General features: G+C 37.6%; 1 protein-coding gene across 1 annotated transcript in view; it reads left to right on the top strand.

The window, feature by feature from the left end:
* Positions 1-19,348, top strand: part of LOC104060681 (transmembrane 9 superfamily member 2) — a 28,766-nt gene extending 9,418 nt beyond the window's left edge. Inside the window, exons 8-17 of the mRNA XM_009562506.2 lie at positions 1,396-1,475; positions 2,422-2,530; positions 6,083-6,215; positions 7,306-7,425; positions 7,602-7,659; positions 9,781-9,940; positions 10,460-10,611; positions 11,074-11,185; positions 11,600-11,771; positions 18,731-19,348. Of these exons, the coding sequence (XP_009560801.2) occupies positions 1,396-1,475; positions 2,422-2,530; positions 6,083-6,215; positions 7,306-7,425; positions 7,602-7,659; positions 9,781-9,940; positions 10,460-10,611; positions 11,074-11,185; positions 11,600-11,771; positions 18,731-18,798 (1,164 nt within the window). The 3' untranslated portion in view covers positions 18,799-19,348. The remainder of the gene's footprint in view (positions 1-1,395; positions 1,476-2,421; positions 2,531-6,082; positions 6,216-7,305; positions 7,426-7,601; positions 7,660-9,780; positions 9,941-10,459; positions 10,612-11,073; positions 11,186-11,599; positions 11,772-18,730) is intronic.
* Positions 19,349-19,869: the final 521 nt, after the last annotated feature.

The raw sequence follows: 19,869 nt of genomic DNA, 5'->3' as shown, positions 1-19,869 counted from the left end.
CTCCACTGCTGTGGGTTCAGGCGCTTCCAGCAGATGGCACTGGGCACCCCTCAGTCACCGGGTGCTGCAGAACTGCTTACTTTCTCTGAACTCCTTTCTCCTTGGTTTGTAATAATACCTGGTTTGTTTTACTTTTTATCGTTAGTTTGAAAATAATGTAAAAGGAGAGTGTTTATCAGTGAAAAGTACATTTTAAATAGGAGAATATTAGTTTTGGTAGTCTTAAATGCATAACCCAGTAAAATGCATAACAGTATGGTCCTTTCTAATACGGCAGCTGACTTCTGATGAGAAAGCTATGGTGTCTCTAGTTAATTGAAATGGACAAGGTATTTAGCTCTCTGTGAAAAATATACAGGGCCATGCCTGTAATTCTTTATATACAAGTGTACAACAATGTAAGCACATGAGCAGTTTGATATGCAAGTAATAAACTTAAGAATCACACTTCTGAAACTTTCTCCCAGCTAGCTGGGATTCAGTCATGAATTGCTGACTGGGCTGATAAACAGCAATTTATAGCAGTTTCAGCTACCTTGTCCTTTCACTGTTACATGTTCCTTATTCAGAACATGAATTGGAACTTAAAAATTCTAGGCTGAAGGCATAGTCTAGATTTTGAGAATTAGCTGTACAAACTTACCACCTGGTGAATAAGCGAAACTCAGCAGAACTTCGTGCCAGATGGGAAATAAAACTTTGTAGCAGGACAGCAGATGCAGATAACATGAGACAGGCTGTAGAGGACAAGGGTTGGAGGTCAGGAAGAATCATCATTTGTACAGCTCTCATATGGAGCACTTGCAGGAGGAGATAGAACGTGGAAGCATCCTTCAAAGGTGAAAGTTGCTGCATGATGTCTTCTTAAATCCTTCACAGGGATCTCTGGAAATGGAAGTTATCTGCCAGGAATCAGAGTGGAAAATAGTCTGTATTGGAGAGCATTATGGTAGGGAGCAAGGAAGCCCGTGCTTAAATGTATTAACGATGACAAGAGAGAAAAGTTCGAGGGGAACTCAAATTATGTTTAACAAAGTTGAAGTTTCAAGGTCGACGTGCTATGCTGGCAGTATCTTGTGGCGATGGCGTGATTGTTTTTCAGCATGGATTTGGGACGTGCAGACAGATACATACTGAATTGTGGAAAGATGAGGCTTAGTGAAGCCTAAGTTGAAGTTGGAAGATGTGGATAGAAGATTTCAATAAAGAAGACTTTGAGAGTCTTAAGAGATGAATTAATGCAAGAGGAAGATCTAATATTTAGGGTTGATACCAAACTTAGATATTAATATTGAATGGAGGGTTTGTGGAAGAGATTTGAAGTGCTTATTCCTTCTCAGAGACTGCAACGAACTTGTGCTTGTATCTATTAATTACTATCTAATTTCTTTCTAGGAAAAGAATAATATTAAGTGGGCATCCAGATGGGACTACATTTTGGAGTCCATGCCACATACAAACATCCAGTGGTTTAGGTAAGACTTGCTTTATTTAGTGAGAGCCTTGTAGGAGAGCACAGAGATTTCTTGTTTGTTCTTTTAGGGATGTATAACTTCTGCCCTGGTGGAGCAAACTCTGTTAGTTTTCAGGCAAGAAGACTTCCTTGTTTTATATATGTGAAGTAACTTTTATCAGTATTCCATCTCCTGGGAGCCACCGTAGTATTGCAGTTCACCAAAGGAATGCACTATAGTATCCAAAATGATAGCAGCTTCCATCGTTCTACTTCATCATTTCCGTTCTGTAGAACTTTTGAGACGTTGCTGCTCTGCAGTATTCTTACTGCCTGGCTTTCTCTAACTGCCAGGTGAGAAGTACATATGCGTACTGTGTGTTTTGTACTCGGAAGCTGCATACAGTAAAAAGAAGGGGTTTTTAATGAGTAAAAGATATATATGAAAAGCTCTTACTTATTTCCCTCTGTACCATGCAGATGGTATCGAGTAAGTATATAACTTATGTTGAAACGTTAATGCTTTGCAATACAAAATGTTTGAAAAGGCTGATCTGATTAATTATGTCTCTACAAAACATTAAATGGCATGATGTAGATTTCATTGGTTAATAGATACAAAATCCACTTGACCATCGTCTGCTTTAAGAGCTGTAAATGTTTCACTAGGAAAATTACTTCTGAGCTATGTGAGGAGTAAAAGAAAGAAAAAGCAGTAACTGTCTTGAGAACAATATATAATGCAATACCATTCTTCTCACTTCTGTCTCCTAAGAAATCATAAAGATTCACAACTTAAAACAGCTTATATGCTCTGGGTGGGAAAATATTAAAAGGTCTGAATGACTTAAATGAAGTGACTCTCTAAGGCTGCTCCTCAGACTTGAGCTGTACTTGATATGAATTGAAGTGCATGTCCTGAAACCTGAATAAGTGGACTGAAAGTTTAACTCTTTCTTTATCTGCAGTATAATGAATTCCCTCGTAATTGTTCTCTTCTTATCTGGTATGGTGGCTATGATCATTCTGAGGACTCTTCATAAAGATATTGCAAGATACAACCAGATTGACTCTTCTGTGAGTAAGATTTACAGCTTTTACATGAGCACGGTTTTATGACGATAGTGATGTCTGTCAATTAGTTTTGAACTCAATCTAAAGAGATCAATGACAAGAATTTGATACATGCTAATATATCTGGGTGTTGAAATAGCTTTATTGCTATTTCATCTTTTGTAACAGCAGAAATACTTGGGCAGATGTGGCAGTTTTACTCTTCCAGCATTATTTGATGAATTTGTAATATGCAAGGACAGACTTTGGGTTTTAGGGGTGTGTGGAGTGATTCACAGGAACTTTTCAGTAGTGAACAAAATCGTGTTTGAAAGGTAAGTCCCTGTGTTCCAAGGTCTCAACCAAGGAAAGCCTCTTTTTTTTTTAAAATAAATACTTTCACCAACAGCCACAAACTCAGTATAGTTATTGAAAAGTGTTCTGGCATTGGTTCGCCATTCCTTTTAAGTCCTATGGTTGTATTATGGAGTCAGTTTGGACAGGTAGCTGGTAGTATGATGCTGACCTAAGCAGTCAGTGTGTTATTTATGGAATCCCTGTCTGTGGAGATACTCGGAAGCCATCTGGACGTGATTCTGGGTAACCTGCTTTGGTTGGCCCTGCCCGAGCAGAGGGGTTAGGCAGAGGTCCCTTCCAGCATTAGCCATGGAATGATTCTGTGACTGGCAACCTGGGATTATGTGCAAAATTCCTAGTCATTGCAGCCCTGTGAAGTGAAGACCTGGGACCCGCTTTGGTGTATATTCTCTCTAAATTCGAGTCTTATAGTATGAACAACCAAACTTGTGAAGAGAACAGTTGTTTTTATTGATAACGTTTTTTTCCCCTGTTGAGGAGATGAGGCTTAAACCTACTGCAGACAGGTGTTGTCCCAGTTGTAATGAAGATGCATTAGGAAGCTCAGTTACTGTAACCTTTCTAGTTCCAAAGTGGAATTTCTGTATAGTAGTTTGTAGTGTGGTTTGTCTAGGAAGCAGGTGTGCTTGAACATGACTTACAAAGTTTGGAATGTTTGTGGTCTAAATTTCATGAGAAATATTATGTGATGCAACCTCATAAAGCAAAGGATTTTTTTAAAAGAATGATATCAGCTGGTTATTGCAAAAAAGATCAAAAATTAAACGAGTGGCTAATAATGGAGTGAAATTAGTGTGAGGATGAGTTGTTATCTTGCTAAATGTTGTGGGAGAGATTCTGATTAACAAAGGCTAATACAGGCTGATGTTGCCTTTTGTCTGTGGCTAGAAAGTGTGGTGGAATCGCATACTTTGTCTCCAGTTAGATGATGGTAACGTTGCAGTTCTGGTCTCTAGCTGTGTTAGAACTAATTGGGCTCTGTGTGTGACTGACAATATATTTTTTTTTTTTAATACAATTCTCCTGGTGAGCACAGTGTTAAACTGAGCCTAGTTTGTCTGACTTCACATAGAGACTGAAGCTTGTTGCCATCTGACTGAACTTGCGACTTTTCTTGAAATAGGTACTCCTTTAAATGGGAAAGGGGCAGGTCCCTGTAGTGTCTTGATGCCTTGGTGGAAGAGAATGTAAGCGATCGTGAGTTAAAAAGACTTGACCAGCAGACTGAGTGAAAGGCTGAGTGAAAACTACTCTTTCTTTCTGGTAAAAGTGGTTATCTGCTAGCCAAAGATGAGAAATAGTGTCAGATACTACAAAGGTTTGAATTTTCACTGTTGTTGCTGTCAGTCTAGATAAAGACGTACTTTAAAATGCACAAAAATGTTTCATGTTGAAACTAAAACATCTGAAAGTACTTTTATTCTTCTCTGTGTTTTTGATATTTAATGTCTTTTGTTAATGCAAATCCAGACAGTAATTAAAGTGGAAGAATTTTTCCACATCCTTTAACTGATCGTTTTTGTGAAGCTTCTGTTTGATCTCTCAATTAAATTATGTTCAATATCTTATACTGTGTTGTCTTTATTAGTTGGTCATTCTTAATGTGATAAAGAGCAAGACTTGTAGAAGCTTGATAAGTTTTTACTTTTAACAGCAGGGATAGGTGTGACTTTTGAAAAAAACACACTTATTTTCTTGCCAGTTGATGGAAACTTAAAGATCTATTGTAGTTCAAGGAACTGCTGTAAAAAGGTGTAAAATAATTGTGCAAAAGAGGACCTGGTTTGAGGAAGCTGCAATGAAGCAAATTAGTATCTCACAGTTAGGGAATGCTGGTGATGCTACTTGGAAAGAGAAGCACAAGCCAATGATTGAGTTCTTGGTATTGGCAGATCATTAAACGCACACACTACCTGGGTTTTAGTGATGTAGACTTACTGGGACATATATTAATGAAGTGTTTAGAAATTGTTAGAATACATTTAAGGATCTTATGGCTAAGAGAAGATTCCTGAACTGAGCTTAAGAGAATTCGTGTCAGTGTCTTTTCATCAATGACGGGTAAAACTTCTGTCTTCTTTCTTACATCTCTTTGATTGTGACTACTTCAGTGTAAGGGACTTAAATCTTTGTTAGAACATTTTCAGAACTGGGCTAAACTAACGGATGAAGATTACTGCACTTTTGAAAAATATACAGTAAACTTTAGTGTACTTTCCAAGATCCAAAAGTACCTTTTTTAGATTTTCCTCAAATTTTTTTTTTTTGGTAAGTGTAGCTTCTAATTGGGATTAATTGTACAATTCTTATCCTCATCTTTGAATGGCAAATGTTAGCAGTACAAAATACTGCTGAATTCTCTAAACAAGTCTGGAAAGTACTCTGGCTTGTTGCTCATTGGCCTGTAATGGAAGAGTTTTACTAAAAGTCAAGCTTTGAGACCATGTCAAGCTTTCTTACCATGTTTTTTTGTGTAGCGTAATTCTAGTGGTAAGTAATCCACTGAACTAGGCTTAATACTGCTAAGTTGAATGAAACCTGTAGCTTATACCTTTGTGGGGAAGGGAGCGGTCTTTAGGGGTTGGTTTTTTGTGCTTGTGTGGGTTTGGGGTTTTTTTTGTGAGGGGAGGTGTTTCTTTTGGGTGACTTTGGAAGGTTTTATTCTTCAGTGGCTCTAAGGAACCACAGCTGTACTGAAAATTCCCACTGTGCCACCTGTCTGTTCACCTCTGGCAGTGGGACAGAGTGTTAGTACTTGCTCCTAGTGATTCTTTCTTCTGGAGCGCGAGGACCACTTAATTTTCTTCCAATGTTGTCATCGAGACTGATGTACCTTGTAGTGGAAGCAAAAGAGATAAATTCTTGAGCTAGATTGAAATGCTATAATCCAAGTTAAATTAAAATGAATGCTTTGTTTTAGTTTAAATTTAGAATGATGTTATAAGGTTTGGCTAATTACATTTTGATTTTTTTTTGCTTTAAGAGATGAAGATTTTCTTGATCAGTCCTGCTTTTTTCTTTCACTGCACCATTGGGGGTTATAAAATCAATGAGATGTGAATCGGATGCAATTAGCCTGTCTTTGGATCTAAACTGGAAGTTAATAGAACTTTTAAAATATGTATTTTGTATCTTGTTTTTGTTAATTCACTACTGCATTATGTATCTTGGCTAAATACGTTGTTGATTTTTATATAGGAAGATGCCCAAGAGGAATTTGGCTGGAAGCTGGTTCATGGAGATGTGTTTAGACCTCCAAGGAAGGGAATGTTACTGTCTGTCTTTTTGGGCCAAGGAACGCAGATTTTCATTATGACATTTATTACTTTATGTAAGTAACTTTATTAAGGTGTTGTGTTTATAGTGTCATAATATAAGAAAAATGCAATATCATTAAACAAATGATCAAAAACATATTTGGAAATGAAGTCCTTCCTTTAGTAAAATAAAATATTATTGTTTCAGAACAATAATCCAGCTAGATTCAGTAACACAGTCATAAGCAGTGCTGTTCAAAATGTAATGGTATCCAGGCTAATTCAGATTCTTCACAATTGCAGAAATGAAGCTTCCTTGTTAGAATTTTCTTTTTAAAAAAAACAAAAAACAGTTTGTCATGGTGTAAATTATCCAAGGATCCAGTAATGCAAGAATGCAAGTTCAAAGACATGTAATCAAAGCTTTAATATTTTCGGAACACTTTCTATCTAATATGTTTGACACAACAGCCTGCAGCCATGCAGAAATAAGAGCAAGAATGCGTGCCGATGAAATAATTCTGACACAGTGTTGAGATATGAGAGCCATAAATAGCTCTGTATATATATGATGATGGAACTTATCAGAAGTTGGTGTTTTATTGTATGTTATCTATAATGTATATTGCCATTCCTTGTCTTACTGTACAGTAGAATTGGATGGGATACTGGTATTTATTACGAAAGAAGAATTCTTCAAATTCTGCTCTCCAGATTTTATTCAGATTTTTTGATCTCTCATAAAGGAGCTACTTTTTTTTCCTATTCATTACAGGATGCTGCAAGATAAACAATATTTTATTGATGGGCTCATCTTCCACTGTTGATCATAACTCTTTGTAACTTACTTAGCTGCAATAGTTTCCTGTGCAACCAAAGTAGTATCTAAAGAAATTGAGGGGGGAATCGTTTTTTTTTTAAAACCAAAACTTTGCACTAGAGACCACTGACGTACTCTTTTTCTAAGAAACTGTTTAAAAGATGAGGTTGAAATAACACTATTAGGAATGAAACAGGGTGTGATTCTGTGATGGAGACATGAGAGCTTATGCACATACTCTGTTTAAATATGTGGTAGTAAAAGGGATAAACTTGTACAGTGATGGGTGTTACAGGGGAATTCTGGCATGTGCACAAGTGACTAAATCTCTTTGTCTTTTTTAGTCCTAGCTTGCCTTGGTTTTCTTTCTCCTGCCAACCGTGGTGCTTTGATGACCTGTGCAGTTGTATTGTGGGTCTTACTGGGAACTCCAGCTGGTTACGTGTCTGCTAGAATGTACAAGAGTGAGTACATGTGTTTGTTTAATGTGACACAGCAGGTTAAGTTTAGAATTGCGGGGCTTAATGTAAACCTCAGACTGGAGCTGAAGTCTCAGACAACAAGTCTGCTTCTTGCTGCTGTACTGCAAAACAGTCACAATAAGTTCTGAACTTAAAATTGTTTTTGCTTTTTCCCTCAGCATTTAGAGGCGAGAAGTGGAAGACAAACGTTTTGCTTACAGCTCTGCTTTGCCCTGGGTTAGTATTATTTCCCCTCATTCTTTCCTTTACTCTTAAGGATAAATTAATCTGAGCTGGGAAGGAGGAAGAAAGGGAATTGTTTTGCTGCTACTTGTGGGGGAAATTTTCTTTATTCTCTCAATTTTTGTTCCCTTTGAGTATTGCCTATCTGTGAATATGAAGAAAAGCAAATTCTGAGGAGCTGGAGCCTAGTGCTGTGGAACATAGCTTCTTAGCATCTTGTTTTGGAATCAGCTGTGGAGTAGGAGGAATACTGTGGCTCTCCTGCAAGGTAGCATCACAGCCTTTGAGAATTGCTGTACCAGAACATTGGGCATAGTGATGGGGTGATTTGGTAGCACAGCACTCAGTGTGTTCCAGGTAATCCCATCTGAACTGTGAACACGGTCGCTTTGATGGGAAATACATGGATTCTGCCCCTCTACTCTGCCCTTGTGAGACCCCAGCCAGAGTATTGTGTTCAGTTCTGGAATCCTCAATATAATAAGGATGTGGAACTGTTGGAATGGGTACAGAGGAGGCTATGAAGATGATCCGGGGGCTGGAGCACTTCAGCTATGAGGACAGGCTGAGAAAGTTGGGACTATTCAGCCTGGAGAAGAGAAGGCTCCAGGGACACATTCCAGTACCTGAAGGGGCGTACAAGAAAGCTGGGGAGGGACTTTTTTACAAACGCATGTCGTGATAGGATGAGGTGTGAAGATTTATGTTAGACAAATATGCTTCAGTCTCCGTGCTGTCACTTAGATATTGTCTTGAGAGAGAAGAAAATATTTATCAGTGGAAGGAATACTGTGCTGATGATTTAAACACCCAAATAAATTGTTTCACAGAGGAAGTAAAATGATTTGGGATGATAGGAGATGAACAGATGTCTTGATTATGCTATGCTAGATCGATGAATTTGCATAATATCATAAACAGCCTAAGGCATTACAGTCTCAGTAGACTGATGGGAGCTCATTTTTGCGGTGTTTTTTTCTGACTTCGAAGGGGGTAAGTGGAGTCTGTGTTATGAGTTTGGGCAGATGATAAAGATTAGCAAGACTTCTAAAATGGATTTGATTTTTATTTTTTGTTCAACAAATGCTTACACGAGGGGTTGTTTGGGTGTGCTTATTTAACAAATCTTTTCCCTCAGTTTTAGTAAGTGTAGGACCCTCCTAGGAAAAAAAGGAGTCTGTCTATTGCTCTAATCCTCCTTCCTTTCTAAATTAAGTACATTGGAGGATGCATGTTTGCTTTGGGGTGGTTTAAATTCTGCCTTGGGAATACTTCTTTAACAAAACGCAGACGATGGTGCACTTCGCAAGGGCACTTCCTGAGGCTGAATTTTCCGTGATACATTTCTGAATCCATCAAAAATGGAAATTCAAGCAGAATCTTGCAGTATATTTTGCTTTGCTTTCAGAATGGAATGGATTTGTCCAGGACACATCATGTGTCCTGCAGTAGTGTTCGAGTGTTTTCCTGGGGTATTTAGAAAATTAAGCAGAAACACTTAAGTGGAGAAGGAGGAACAGATCTGCAGAGATGTCGTGACTGATGCAGGTTTTATCTGAATACTCAAAAGGTGTGGGCTACTTAACTGCATGAGGTGCTAATACGAAGATTCTCCTTGTAGGGAAGGCCCGTCCTTAATTCACCCTTCTGCTAGTGTGTTGCTGTGACACACACTGCAGTGGGTATATGAGAATGATGTGTGGCTTTCTAAATAAGATGTTCTGCTGTTGCTGTGTTTCTTTGAGATGGAGTTTACTAGTTAGAACGGAATTAAATGACTGGCAGTAGGAAAGGTGATTCAGATAGGAGATATTTTTAAATAGCTTTCTCTTTTAGCGTTCTTCATATTGATTTTTGTACTTGAATCTTTGTGTTACTTTGGTTTTATGTGCAGTCTACTTTAAACAGTAGCTTTATCAGAGATACTTGCATTATAGGCATTGGATGTTGCAAGCATTTTTACAGTAAGGCCATTTTTGCTGAAAGTAACCTGGGCTGTTACGGAATGAAAGATTGCAAGAAGCTACATTTTTCTAAGGCAGACTTAACTGGTCTATGTCTTTTAATATTAGCTGATATTTATTCTTTACTGTATTCTTTTCCAATCTTTTTCAGGATTGTTTTTGCTGATTTCTTCATTATGAATCTCATTCTGTGGGTGAAAGGATCCTCAGCAGCCATCCCTTTTGGCACTTTGGTTGCTATCCTAGCTATGTGGTTTGGAATTTCAGTCCCACTAACCTTTGTTGGTGCGTACTTTGGCTTCAAAGAAAAGGTATGGGACTTTGAATACAGTTCTGAAATGTATCTGTCTCCTACAGTTGAGCCATTGAATCCCTAAGCGTGCGAGAACTAGTTGAATTGAAACATGTATGACCCTTTGATTGTAAAATGGTGTTTCACTTTGTCGTGATTTTGGAACTTTGTAATGTCTTTGTAATGTATGTTTGTTATGTCATGCTAAACTTTTTTTCTATCTGTTCATTAGCATCAGATTTTAATTGTGCTCTTAGAGGTCTTGCTTGCCTTTTGTGCTTCAGTAATATCTCAGCAGTTTCATTTCTGAAGTTGTACTTCAGAAGTACTTCAGTTTGTACTTCACTAGTTTGAGATAATGCCAGACAATTAAAGAAATAAGTTTTTCTTAAGGACTGAACAGATTTCTTGGTTTGGTAACTTGTGATGGCTTATGGATGAAACTAAAGTTATTTTATGTTTATCAAATCTTTAGATGTTAATATTAGGGAAAAGCAATCTTAATTATGATGTAACAATTTGTTTTAATTTTTCACAGCCTATTGAACATCCAGTTCGTACAAACCAGATTCCTCGCCAAATTCCAGAACAGTCCTTTTTCACAAAGCCATTACCTGGTATTATAATGGGTGGAATCTTGCCCTTTGGCTGCATTTTTATTCAACTTTTTTTCATTCTGAATAGCATTTGGTGAGTGTAACTTATTTTTTCCTATTGTTGTAATGCTGGCTTGATATTAAACATAGAGTTCAGTTTGAACATCCCAAACCAATCAATGTAAGGAATAAACCAGTTCTTAATTGGTAATAATTTCAGGTGATGTGAATGTTAGGGAAGCTAAAGCAAATCTAAAGTGGTAAACATTTCCAGAAATAGCCTGCAAATGTTCTCTATGAAAGCTCATTGAAACTTATTTCAAGGAAAGTATAGTTGAGGACTTTGAGGATTTCTTGGTAAAACAGTGGTTTTGTTTGCAGAGTTCATTCAGATAGAGGAAAAAAAACTTTTTATGAATCAGACAGTAGTGGTACAGACAAAGTTCCTCCAGTGGTGTGGACTAACTTTTTTTTGTTTTTAACTTGGCATCTGGCCAAGACTCGTAGAACTTCTTCCAACAACGAGACTCTTCTATTTATGTCTTCTTTACTTTAGGTCTCATCAGATGTACTATATGTTTGGTTTCCTGTTCCTAGTTTTTATAATTCTTCTGATTACATGTTCTGAGGCTACAGTTCTGCTGTGCTATTTCCATCTGTGTGCAGAGGTAAGAAGTACAGGTTTGATGCAGATACCGCCTTCAGCTGGAAGGTGTTAGAGTTGAGGTATTGGCATACACTGTGATGTGCTGGGCACGATGAAGGGATTGTATTGTCAACCCTAGACATGTCTGTCTTGGCCTCTCGTCTGAAGGGTGCCTTTTGCTTCAGAATCCACAGTTTGCAGTGGATAAACAAATATAGACAGCCTTGATTTTTAGAATAATTTCACGTTCATAGTGGATGCAATACAGCTGACTTTGAGAAAGAAACAAGTAGCTACGTACTACATTGGAATTTTCACTTTTTGATATAAATTTTGAAGAATTAAATGTATTTTGTAAAACTTATTTTTAACTGGCTTACTTATATTCTGTTTTCTACGGGATGTCTCTTACAGAATGGTTCATTATTTCTTTCAGGATTATCATTGGTGGTGGCGATCATTCTTGACAAGCAGCTTTACAGCAGTTTATCTTTTTATCTATGCAGTTCATTACTTCTTCTCTAAACTTCAGATAACAGGAACCGCTAGCACTATTTTATATTTTGGTTACACAATGATCATGGTCTTGATTTTTTTTCTTTTCACCGGTAAGTACATTGTTCTAACTGAAATGAATGCAGAGGTTTCCTCTTTTGGTTTGCTAAAGATTAAGTGTAACAGACTATCTGAAACATTAAATACAAGTTATGACTCTTCAGGCAGTGTTACTTTTCTGGTTTCTGACAACACACATCACAGTAAAATATTCTGTAAGGTTCTTCTGAATTGAAATTACATTTACTTGTAGTATAATTAATTTTCCTTTGTTGCATATTATATTAGCAGTGAGTTCAAACCATTGTATTTTCCAAGTGCTGTTCTTTTTCACTTTGATATCAGGGGTGTTTAACTTGATTCTGGTTTTCATAATTGGTTTTAGAAGCTCTATAGTTAGAGATACTGTGCTCTGCATATGAAGAATAAAAGATGTTTTCAGCTTTCAGTCTTGGAATATGAAGCAAGTTAGTGCTTGGGGAAAAAGTGAATGTTGACAGTAGAGTTCTAGTACTGTTAGAGATGGTCATACCTGCTCATTAACTACCCTGCTTCTTAATGGCAGGAATATACCTTGACTGGAGGAACCTCAGAGCGAAAATACGGCTCTCCATTTTTACTAGTCCAACTTTTCTGGTGTTACTCCTGCATACTAGGTGTCTTCTACAGAGTTAGTTTGGTGTTCAAAATCTCACTTGGCTCAGACTATAATTTTGAAGTTGATTTGATGTGAAATCTGTGCCAGATTTACCATGTGTTAGATGATATTAGAAACCCTCTGAGGGGTACCATCCCATTAAAAATAGCTAGGAGTTTTTGTGTTGGTGCTCATCGTGCTGATGGTGTTGTGTATGTGGTTTTCACAAATGAAATCAGATTTTTAATGCATTGCTCTGCTTAGCATCATGAAGTTCTGCAGTGATAGGCCTAGGGAAAATGCTAGTTCATACAATGGGCTGTTCCTAAAATAAACCTTTATGGATCTCTTCGGTTGTGATGGTTTGTATTGTTACTTCTTAATGTCTTCTACTTGATTATTGAAACCTGCTGTAATTACTTTGTGTTGGCTTTATGAAATACATCATTTAACTCCTTTGATGCATTTTAAAAAAGAGTGGCTAAAATAAGTAATGAAATTAAGTCTCAGCATCAGGCTTCATGTTTGTCAGTTCAGCAGTCAGGGCCTCTTTCGTCTTTATTGCCTCTAATACTGGTTGAGTATGAGGCAAAAAGTGCACTGTTAGTAATAAACACTAAAGAAAACTACTGTATAGGTTTGAACAAAGCTAGTACTTTGTAGAAATTATATTTAATAACAAATGGCTGTTACTGCTGAATTTTTATTTTTGTTATTTAGACTTGTGTCTCTTCAAAAGAAAGTAAAAAACAAGTTTTAAAGAAAGTGCGGGGGAAAAGGGAGGATTTAATTATTCTAATTTTTAATTATTAGAAGGCAAACATGGAAGTTGGCGTATTGCCAGTTAAAACCCTGCTTAAATCCTGGCAAAACAGACAAGCTCCAGATGTCCTTTATAATAAATATATATTTAAAAGAAAAACAACCCACAACCCACCCCAAGAATCCCGAACAAACTATAGTGTGAAATGTTTTAATTACTTTTAAACTAAAGTGGTATGTTAACGTGTGTCTGGATTTTAGCATAGGTTAGTTGCTATTCTGCCAGTTTCAATTTTACTTAGAAGATGCAAATTGATGGAATTAAAAATATCCCTTTTATATATGAAATGATAATTGAAATTGTCATGGCAGCTGCTGAAATGGTATTAAAAGCTTCAGATGTGCTGATCCTGGAGTTCTTGTTGTGGAGGCCAGTGAGGCCCCAAAAGTACAATAATAAGCTGTGCTGCTGTTATTCTTGCAGTGTCTTTTTTTTCTGTTTTTCAATAGCAACTGGATAGTGGTGTCTGTGCTGTGTTTAAAGAAAGCTGCTGCATGGTCACTTTAAGTTGAATATACTGGCTAGTCGCTAGAAAGGCAGAAGGTGTATGGAGTGTGTGATAAATCCTCTCTAATGTAAAACCCTGTGATAAATTCCTTTCTTGTATGTAGTTTGATTGACTTTTGTGGGAGGCCCTGAAATGTAAGCTTCTACAGACTGATGACACAAGTAAAGTTATGTATCTCTGGCTTTGTTTTGTAAAATATTCCTTAATAGCACTTGCCGTGGGAATGAAGGGTTCAGTCCTTCAGAAGTTTATGAAGGTGAGGGAGTTTCCTAATGTAACTTCACACACTGTTCACAGTAATAGCGTTCCTGTATGTCTGTTCCCAAAGTGGGACCTTGATCTGTTCCACTTAAGTTAGCACTAGGTATTTTGGTTTTCTTTATTCTTGCCTATTAGGTCTCAGCAACTGTGACAGAAATATAAAGGACAGTGTTAATACCTCCTACATGGCAGTGTCTTGTGTTACTGTGGAAATCACAAAGGAGATCATAATGAATAAGTAAATAGGAACTGAGTGCTCGTATTGCAATGACGACAATAATATAATCTGACCAGTGAAATCTAACAATTAATGTGCACACCCAAACAAGACAAATTTTTAATGTACAAAGTGCAGCTAATCTTTCAAGAAATAATGAGTGTAGTTGAATGGGGATAGCTACATGATTACACGCATTTTATGCTAGGAGACGAAAAAATGCTGAACATAGTCAAAGCATGTTGCTTTACAATGACCTCTATTTTTGAACATCATTTTCACTTGTGAGTTAATGCCATTTTTAAAATTGAGTTTTGATCTTCTGGGTAGATTGTGTTTAGAATCCAAGATTCTGAAGCACCCACCACTGTGCGGTGATTGAAACCAGTATGATACAGAGAGCTTTTAAGGTACATAAGAAGTATCAGCCAAGTGCAGAGTGCTTTTCTATTTGCTTTCTTACAATCTGTTCGTGCTTTGAATTCTTTTTTCTTCATTAAACAATAAAGCTAGCAGAAATGAAGAGAGCACAACAGTCTGCTTAATATATTTTGGCAGTATTCTGTGCAATATTCCTTGGTTTTAACTTTGAATTTAAACTAGTTTACTAATAACTTTCCCTTACCCAATTAGCTGCTCGCCTGTGATCTTCTTTGTGTGTGTAAGAAAACTGTTGCTGAGTGGTAGTAGGTGTTGCAGACCAGGGTATTCAACAGTCTAGAAACTGGAGGACAAAAAGATAAAGAAACAACTGGGGTGTCAGTGTCTCCCTAGTTAGTACAAATGGATGTATTGCTTCTTGGCTAGAGAAATGACTTGAGACATCTTCCCGAGTTCTTGAATTTTAAAGAGCTCCTGCAGAAATTATCTGAGCTGGTAAGTGCTGCACCGTGGGCTGCAGCACACTAGGATGGCACCAGCTTCGCAGGCTAATAGGGCTTGTTTAGAAAGGCCGAATCTTAAAATACGAAGATCACCACGTGGGGATAAATAAAGGCCTACCCCACAAAAGTAAGTCCTTAAATGTATGTCATTCTGATGCTTTTTTGTATAATTTAAGCTGGTGAGTGGTTAGGATTGGTTAAAGCAAACATTAGTCATGAAAGTAATTTTTACTGTTAGATTAAAACAGACAGGTTTTACAGGCTCACTGGAGGAATTAGTGTCAGACTTGGTATCTTTGTGCTGTGCCACTTCATGGAGATGTGCATATTAAAGCTGTATAAACCTTGTGAGATGGGCTGAAATGTTGAAAACGTTCTAGCTAGAGTTTTCAAACAAGCCAAGCTGGTTCACAGTTATCCTTCCCCAATCATTATTCATTTGCACATCCTTTCTGATTGGAATGTTTACTCCTGTATAGGAAATTGGAAGCTTTTTGACCTTTGTGTATCTCTTAGCAGTTCATGGAATCACGAGCACCTGCAGGTGAGAAAAAACACTGAATTTCAGTGGAATGAGGCATTGTACTGCTTATGTTCTTAAAAAAAAAAAAAAAAAGAAAAGTTGAGCTCTTTTCTGCAGTACGAGTTCTACAACTTGGAGCAGATTATAAGTAATGTTTCTTTTAACTTACATTAATTTCTCTCCATTTAATACTGATTTTGTAATATCAACATAACACTGTGCTCACCTGAGCTGTTGGAAGTTCCCAGTCTCAGTGTTTGGCCCATGTTACTTGGGGGAAAAAGAGAACCTTGAAAACGCCTCATTGACTTGCTGTGATTAATTCTCACTTCTAAATCTGCAGCTGGATCCCAGAGGTAGATTTTCAATCCAGTTGTGATTCCTCCAGGACCTTTAAGCCATGCTGATCTTTAAGTGTCAAGTATACTGTTTGGGAGGGGTCCTTAGTTTGATGTTCTCTTCGAAGTTTCTGGTCCATAGAGCTGTCCACATCTGGAATTTCTAGGATACACTTATTCACAGGAGGGAAAAAGAAATTAAAACACTGGTAAGCCCTAATTATTATTGTCGAGGTAACAGCAAAAGGACACTGCTGACCAGGGAAAGTGCTGACTACATGATCTGTATCTTGGTGATGAGTCCAGCCTCTCTCTCCTGAGCTTTGATGTTGGTGGTTCAAATCTGGTGCCTGACAAACAATACCACTTGCTGCTTGTTTTAGAAAAAATAGCCTTACTCGACTTCTACCACATTAGCTAAATTTCTGATAACGTTTTAAAACAGGAGCAGGGGGTACTTGGTGTTTGATTTTCTAAATAGGCTGGGGGTTTTTTTTTTAGGAGAGAAGTTGAAAATCAATGTTACTAAAACCTGTGAATATCTGTTTATAGATGAAATGCTTGTTCTCAGTATGAAGTCTCCACGTTCTGCTACAAATCAGGCCAAGATGTATAGAAAGCTGCTGTATCAGAGAGATTCAGAGTGGCAAGGATTGGAGGAAAACATGGTAGCTTTAGAGTGTGTTCTGATATTGCGTTATGGTGTGTTCAGAAAACTCTGGAAAATCTCATTCTTGTTATAAAGTTATAGATTTTTGTCATAATACTAAAATTTTGTTCTAGAACAGCAGATAGGTTTTTAACATAGCTCATCTATTAAACATTTGGGAGAAACAGTGCTTTCAAAGCCTAAAAGGCTCAGAGCTGGCTATATTATAAAATCAACTAGAAAGCAGATGCTGAGAACCATTATGAGGGAAAAAACCCATGAGAGTAAGGCTTAGAGTAACAATCCTGATATTGGAGTATTGGACACAGTAGGAAGGAGTGAGAATTGACCATAAACTGCAAAGACTTAGCAATGCCAAGCCTACAGAGGAATTAAATTCCTTCTGTGGTTGGTGTCTGATCTCTTATCAGCGGCAGTAAATCTGCAGTCTCCTACTGTTTCAGAGGATGATAACTGCAAACTTGGAGAGAAAGGGTAATCTGTGGCATATAATAGTAGGCTGTCAAAAAGCCTTTAACTGCAAATATACATGGTAGTACAAAGAGTACAAGAATTGGCATATAGATAATAAGCATCCAAAGACAGGTTCCTCACTTACCAAATGTGTAGATGTGGTCTGAAGGACAGAAATGTAATGAATGTAGAAAAGACAAGTGCTTAATAAAGAGCCTCCTAGTTAGTAAACCAGTCACGATGAAGTGGTGAAAAAAAAATTGGAGCTGGTGTTAAACATGGGCTGTACAAACAGAAAAGGGTGGGTGTAAAACTGGAGGAGCTGAGTGCTGATCTTGCAAGTCCCCATAGTGTAGCTGTTAAAGGCTGTCACGGGGCTGGCATGTGGTTCTGTCTTTGAGAGTGAATTCCGAGGATATGGAGACCTTTTTTTTTTTCTACTGGTAAGGCTTAATGTCTCTGTGGCAGTTTATCCCTAGGTAAAAGCATGAGGAACAATGCATTGCTTCCCTTAGAGCTTTAAGACTTAATTAATTGAATGGTACTCAATGTCTCCTTGCATACAAAGTTCTTAAAGCAATTTAAAAATAAATGTGATGGACAGTGTCTTTGCAGTTTCCTCGTGATAGTGACTGTGGGTGCACATTACAGACTTGAACTTCAACTTAAAAACAGAAAATTAATATAGACTAATCCTTTCAGTGCCATCTCCTCTCTCTATCATCTTACTCTGCACTCTGCTAGCTTGAGTCACAGGACTTGACATGTGGCTCAAGGGCCCGGCAAGGGTAGTTTTGTAGGTTTTTTTTTCTCCTACCCTTGGGTTGGATGACTAAAGAAGTGGTTCAGTGAGAAATCAGGGATATTTGTACCACACCAGACCCTGTGGATCTGCTGCCCAAGCAGCAGTGCTCGCAGGAAGGGGTATGAGAACAGGGCAAACATGTACTGGTGCTTTCTTCAAGCCTCCCATCAGCTGTGGCTCAAGGGCTCTTTTTAACACTTGAGATGATGTCTTTCTAGTTAATGGCCTTTGGATTTCTTTGTTAGTGAATTTGTTCAGTTGCACAAACTTAGTGTATGTTTTTATTATCTATAGTGACCTATGACAAGAAAATCTGCAGCTTAAATAAGTTACACAAAATTATGTGGTTTTGTTTGTGTCACTGCAAGTTTCATTTGATACTTGCTTCTGGCTGCTGTAGCGCTCAGAGCATTGCTTTAGCAAAAGGAAGTAACAGGATATACAGAGTAAGAACTTCCCTGTTCGTGAGTATAAACAGCATGATGAACAGAAAACCAGGCCAGGTGACTTTTCTCAAGGCCTTGTATTGTGGCATAATTCTTATGTGGCTGTGAGCTATTGCAGACCTAAAGAACCCAGTTAGATGTTGACTCTGTGTGTGTATAAAAGTCTGTTTCTTAAATGGTGCTTGTGTGCCTGCTAGTGGCGATCGTAGCATCAGTGTCGGTGGTTTAAATGTATATCAAGCAGCCTGGTCCTAAAAGTCATCTTTGATCTAAATCAATAACTTAGCCTGGGGATGAATCTGTGTGCTTAAATTTAACAAGTGCTGTTATTCTGGATAGTTAGCTGGATTACAATGCTATATTCTGTCCTGCTGGGAAGTACTTGTTACATTTTCCTCTCAGAGCAAACTGGGAGATAAACTAACCATTTTCACTTTCTCGTTTTAGGGACTATTGGATTTTTTGCCTGCTTCTGGTTTGTAAGTAAGATTTACAGTGTTGTGAAAGTGGACTGAAAAGCTTCAAAGTGTCTTTTGAACATATCTCCCTTGCTCTTTGATAATTTTTACCATGTATTGAAAAACATCCTGTGTAATTACTCTAATTTCTGAAAGCTGAAGAGGAGACTACAGCATAAAACACCGATTTTTATGGAAGGAAATGGCACCGTTGGAAACATGTTTACATCAGTGTACTCATTGAAGATGTTAGTTCTGATCATTCTAAAAATTATATCCAAAATTTGATTCGGGACAAATAAAAATTCTGTGAACTAGTTTATTTGAAAAATCAGTACATTGTACAGTCCTTCAGCTGAAATCCCTTGTGATTTTTTTTTTTTTACCTTTTTTGGTTACCATTTATATACCATGAAAGCATAGGACTGTCAAGTAAATCTATGTAAAATGTGAATTTTTTTAACTTAACTCTGATTGTACATATTGTCCTGCACCTTCTCTCCAACCTTCTTACAAATGTACATGCATTTAGCATATTGTAGACTTTATTAAAAATATCGACACTGGTTTTTGTTCAAATAAAACTGCACAACTCTAGCTGACTTGTTTCATTTCTTGTTAATTAGGCCTTCACTGCATGGACACAAATCACATTAGTTTGACCAGTTGATAGTTTTTGAGTTTTATATTGCTTAAAAGCAGTTTGGCTGTGACTTTGGCTGCAAATTGTCTGTGCAAGCAGAAGGACTGGTAGCTCGCTGGAATCTGTGGCTGTAGGAAGGGCAAAGGCTTCTGTAGCTGCTGCTGCTGTTACCTGTGCCTCAGCTGTGCTCTTACTCTTAACTTGCCCCAAAATATCTTTTGCTGGACAAAGCATTACTTTCTATCAAAGAGCAAAACCTTTTCCTTCTTTTACCCCTCAGAAACACACATTTCATTGCTCTTCATCCTGTGGAGACGGTGTGCAGCTTGTTGGGAAGTACAGCTGTGAATCTAGTGGGCTTGAAAATGGGTGATTTGTAAAGGTGAAGTCTTTCTTCATGCTCTGCAGAGCTTGTGCTTAAATGCAGGATTACATGAGATGGAGTATCTTAATAGCCTCTTCAGTTATAAGATTTCAGGCATTCT

This window comes from Cuculus canorus, chromosome 10, assembly GCF_017976375.1.
Source record: "Cuculus canorus isolate bCucCan1 chromosome 10, bCucCan1.pri, whole genome shotgun sequence".
In the NCBI taxonomy this organism is placed as follows: Eukaryota; Metazoa; Chordata; class Aves; order Cuculiformes; family Cuculidae; genus Cuculus; species Cuculus canorus.
This window is presented reverse-complemented; position numbering and strand designations above follow the sequence as displayed.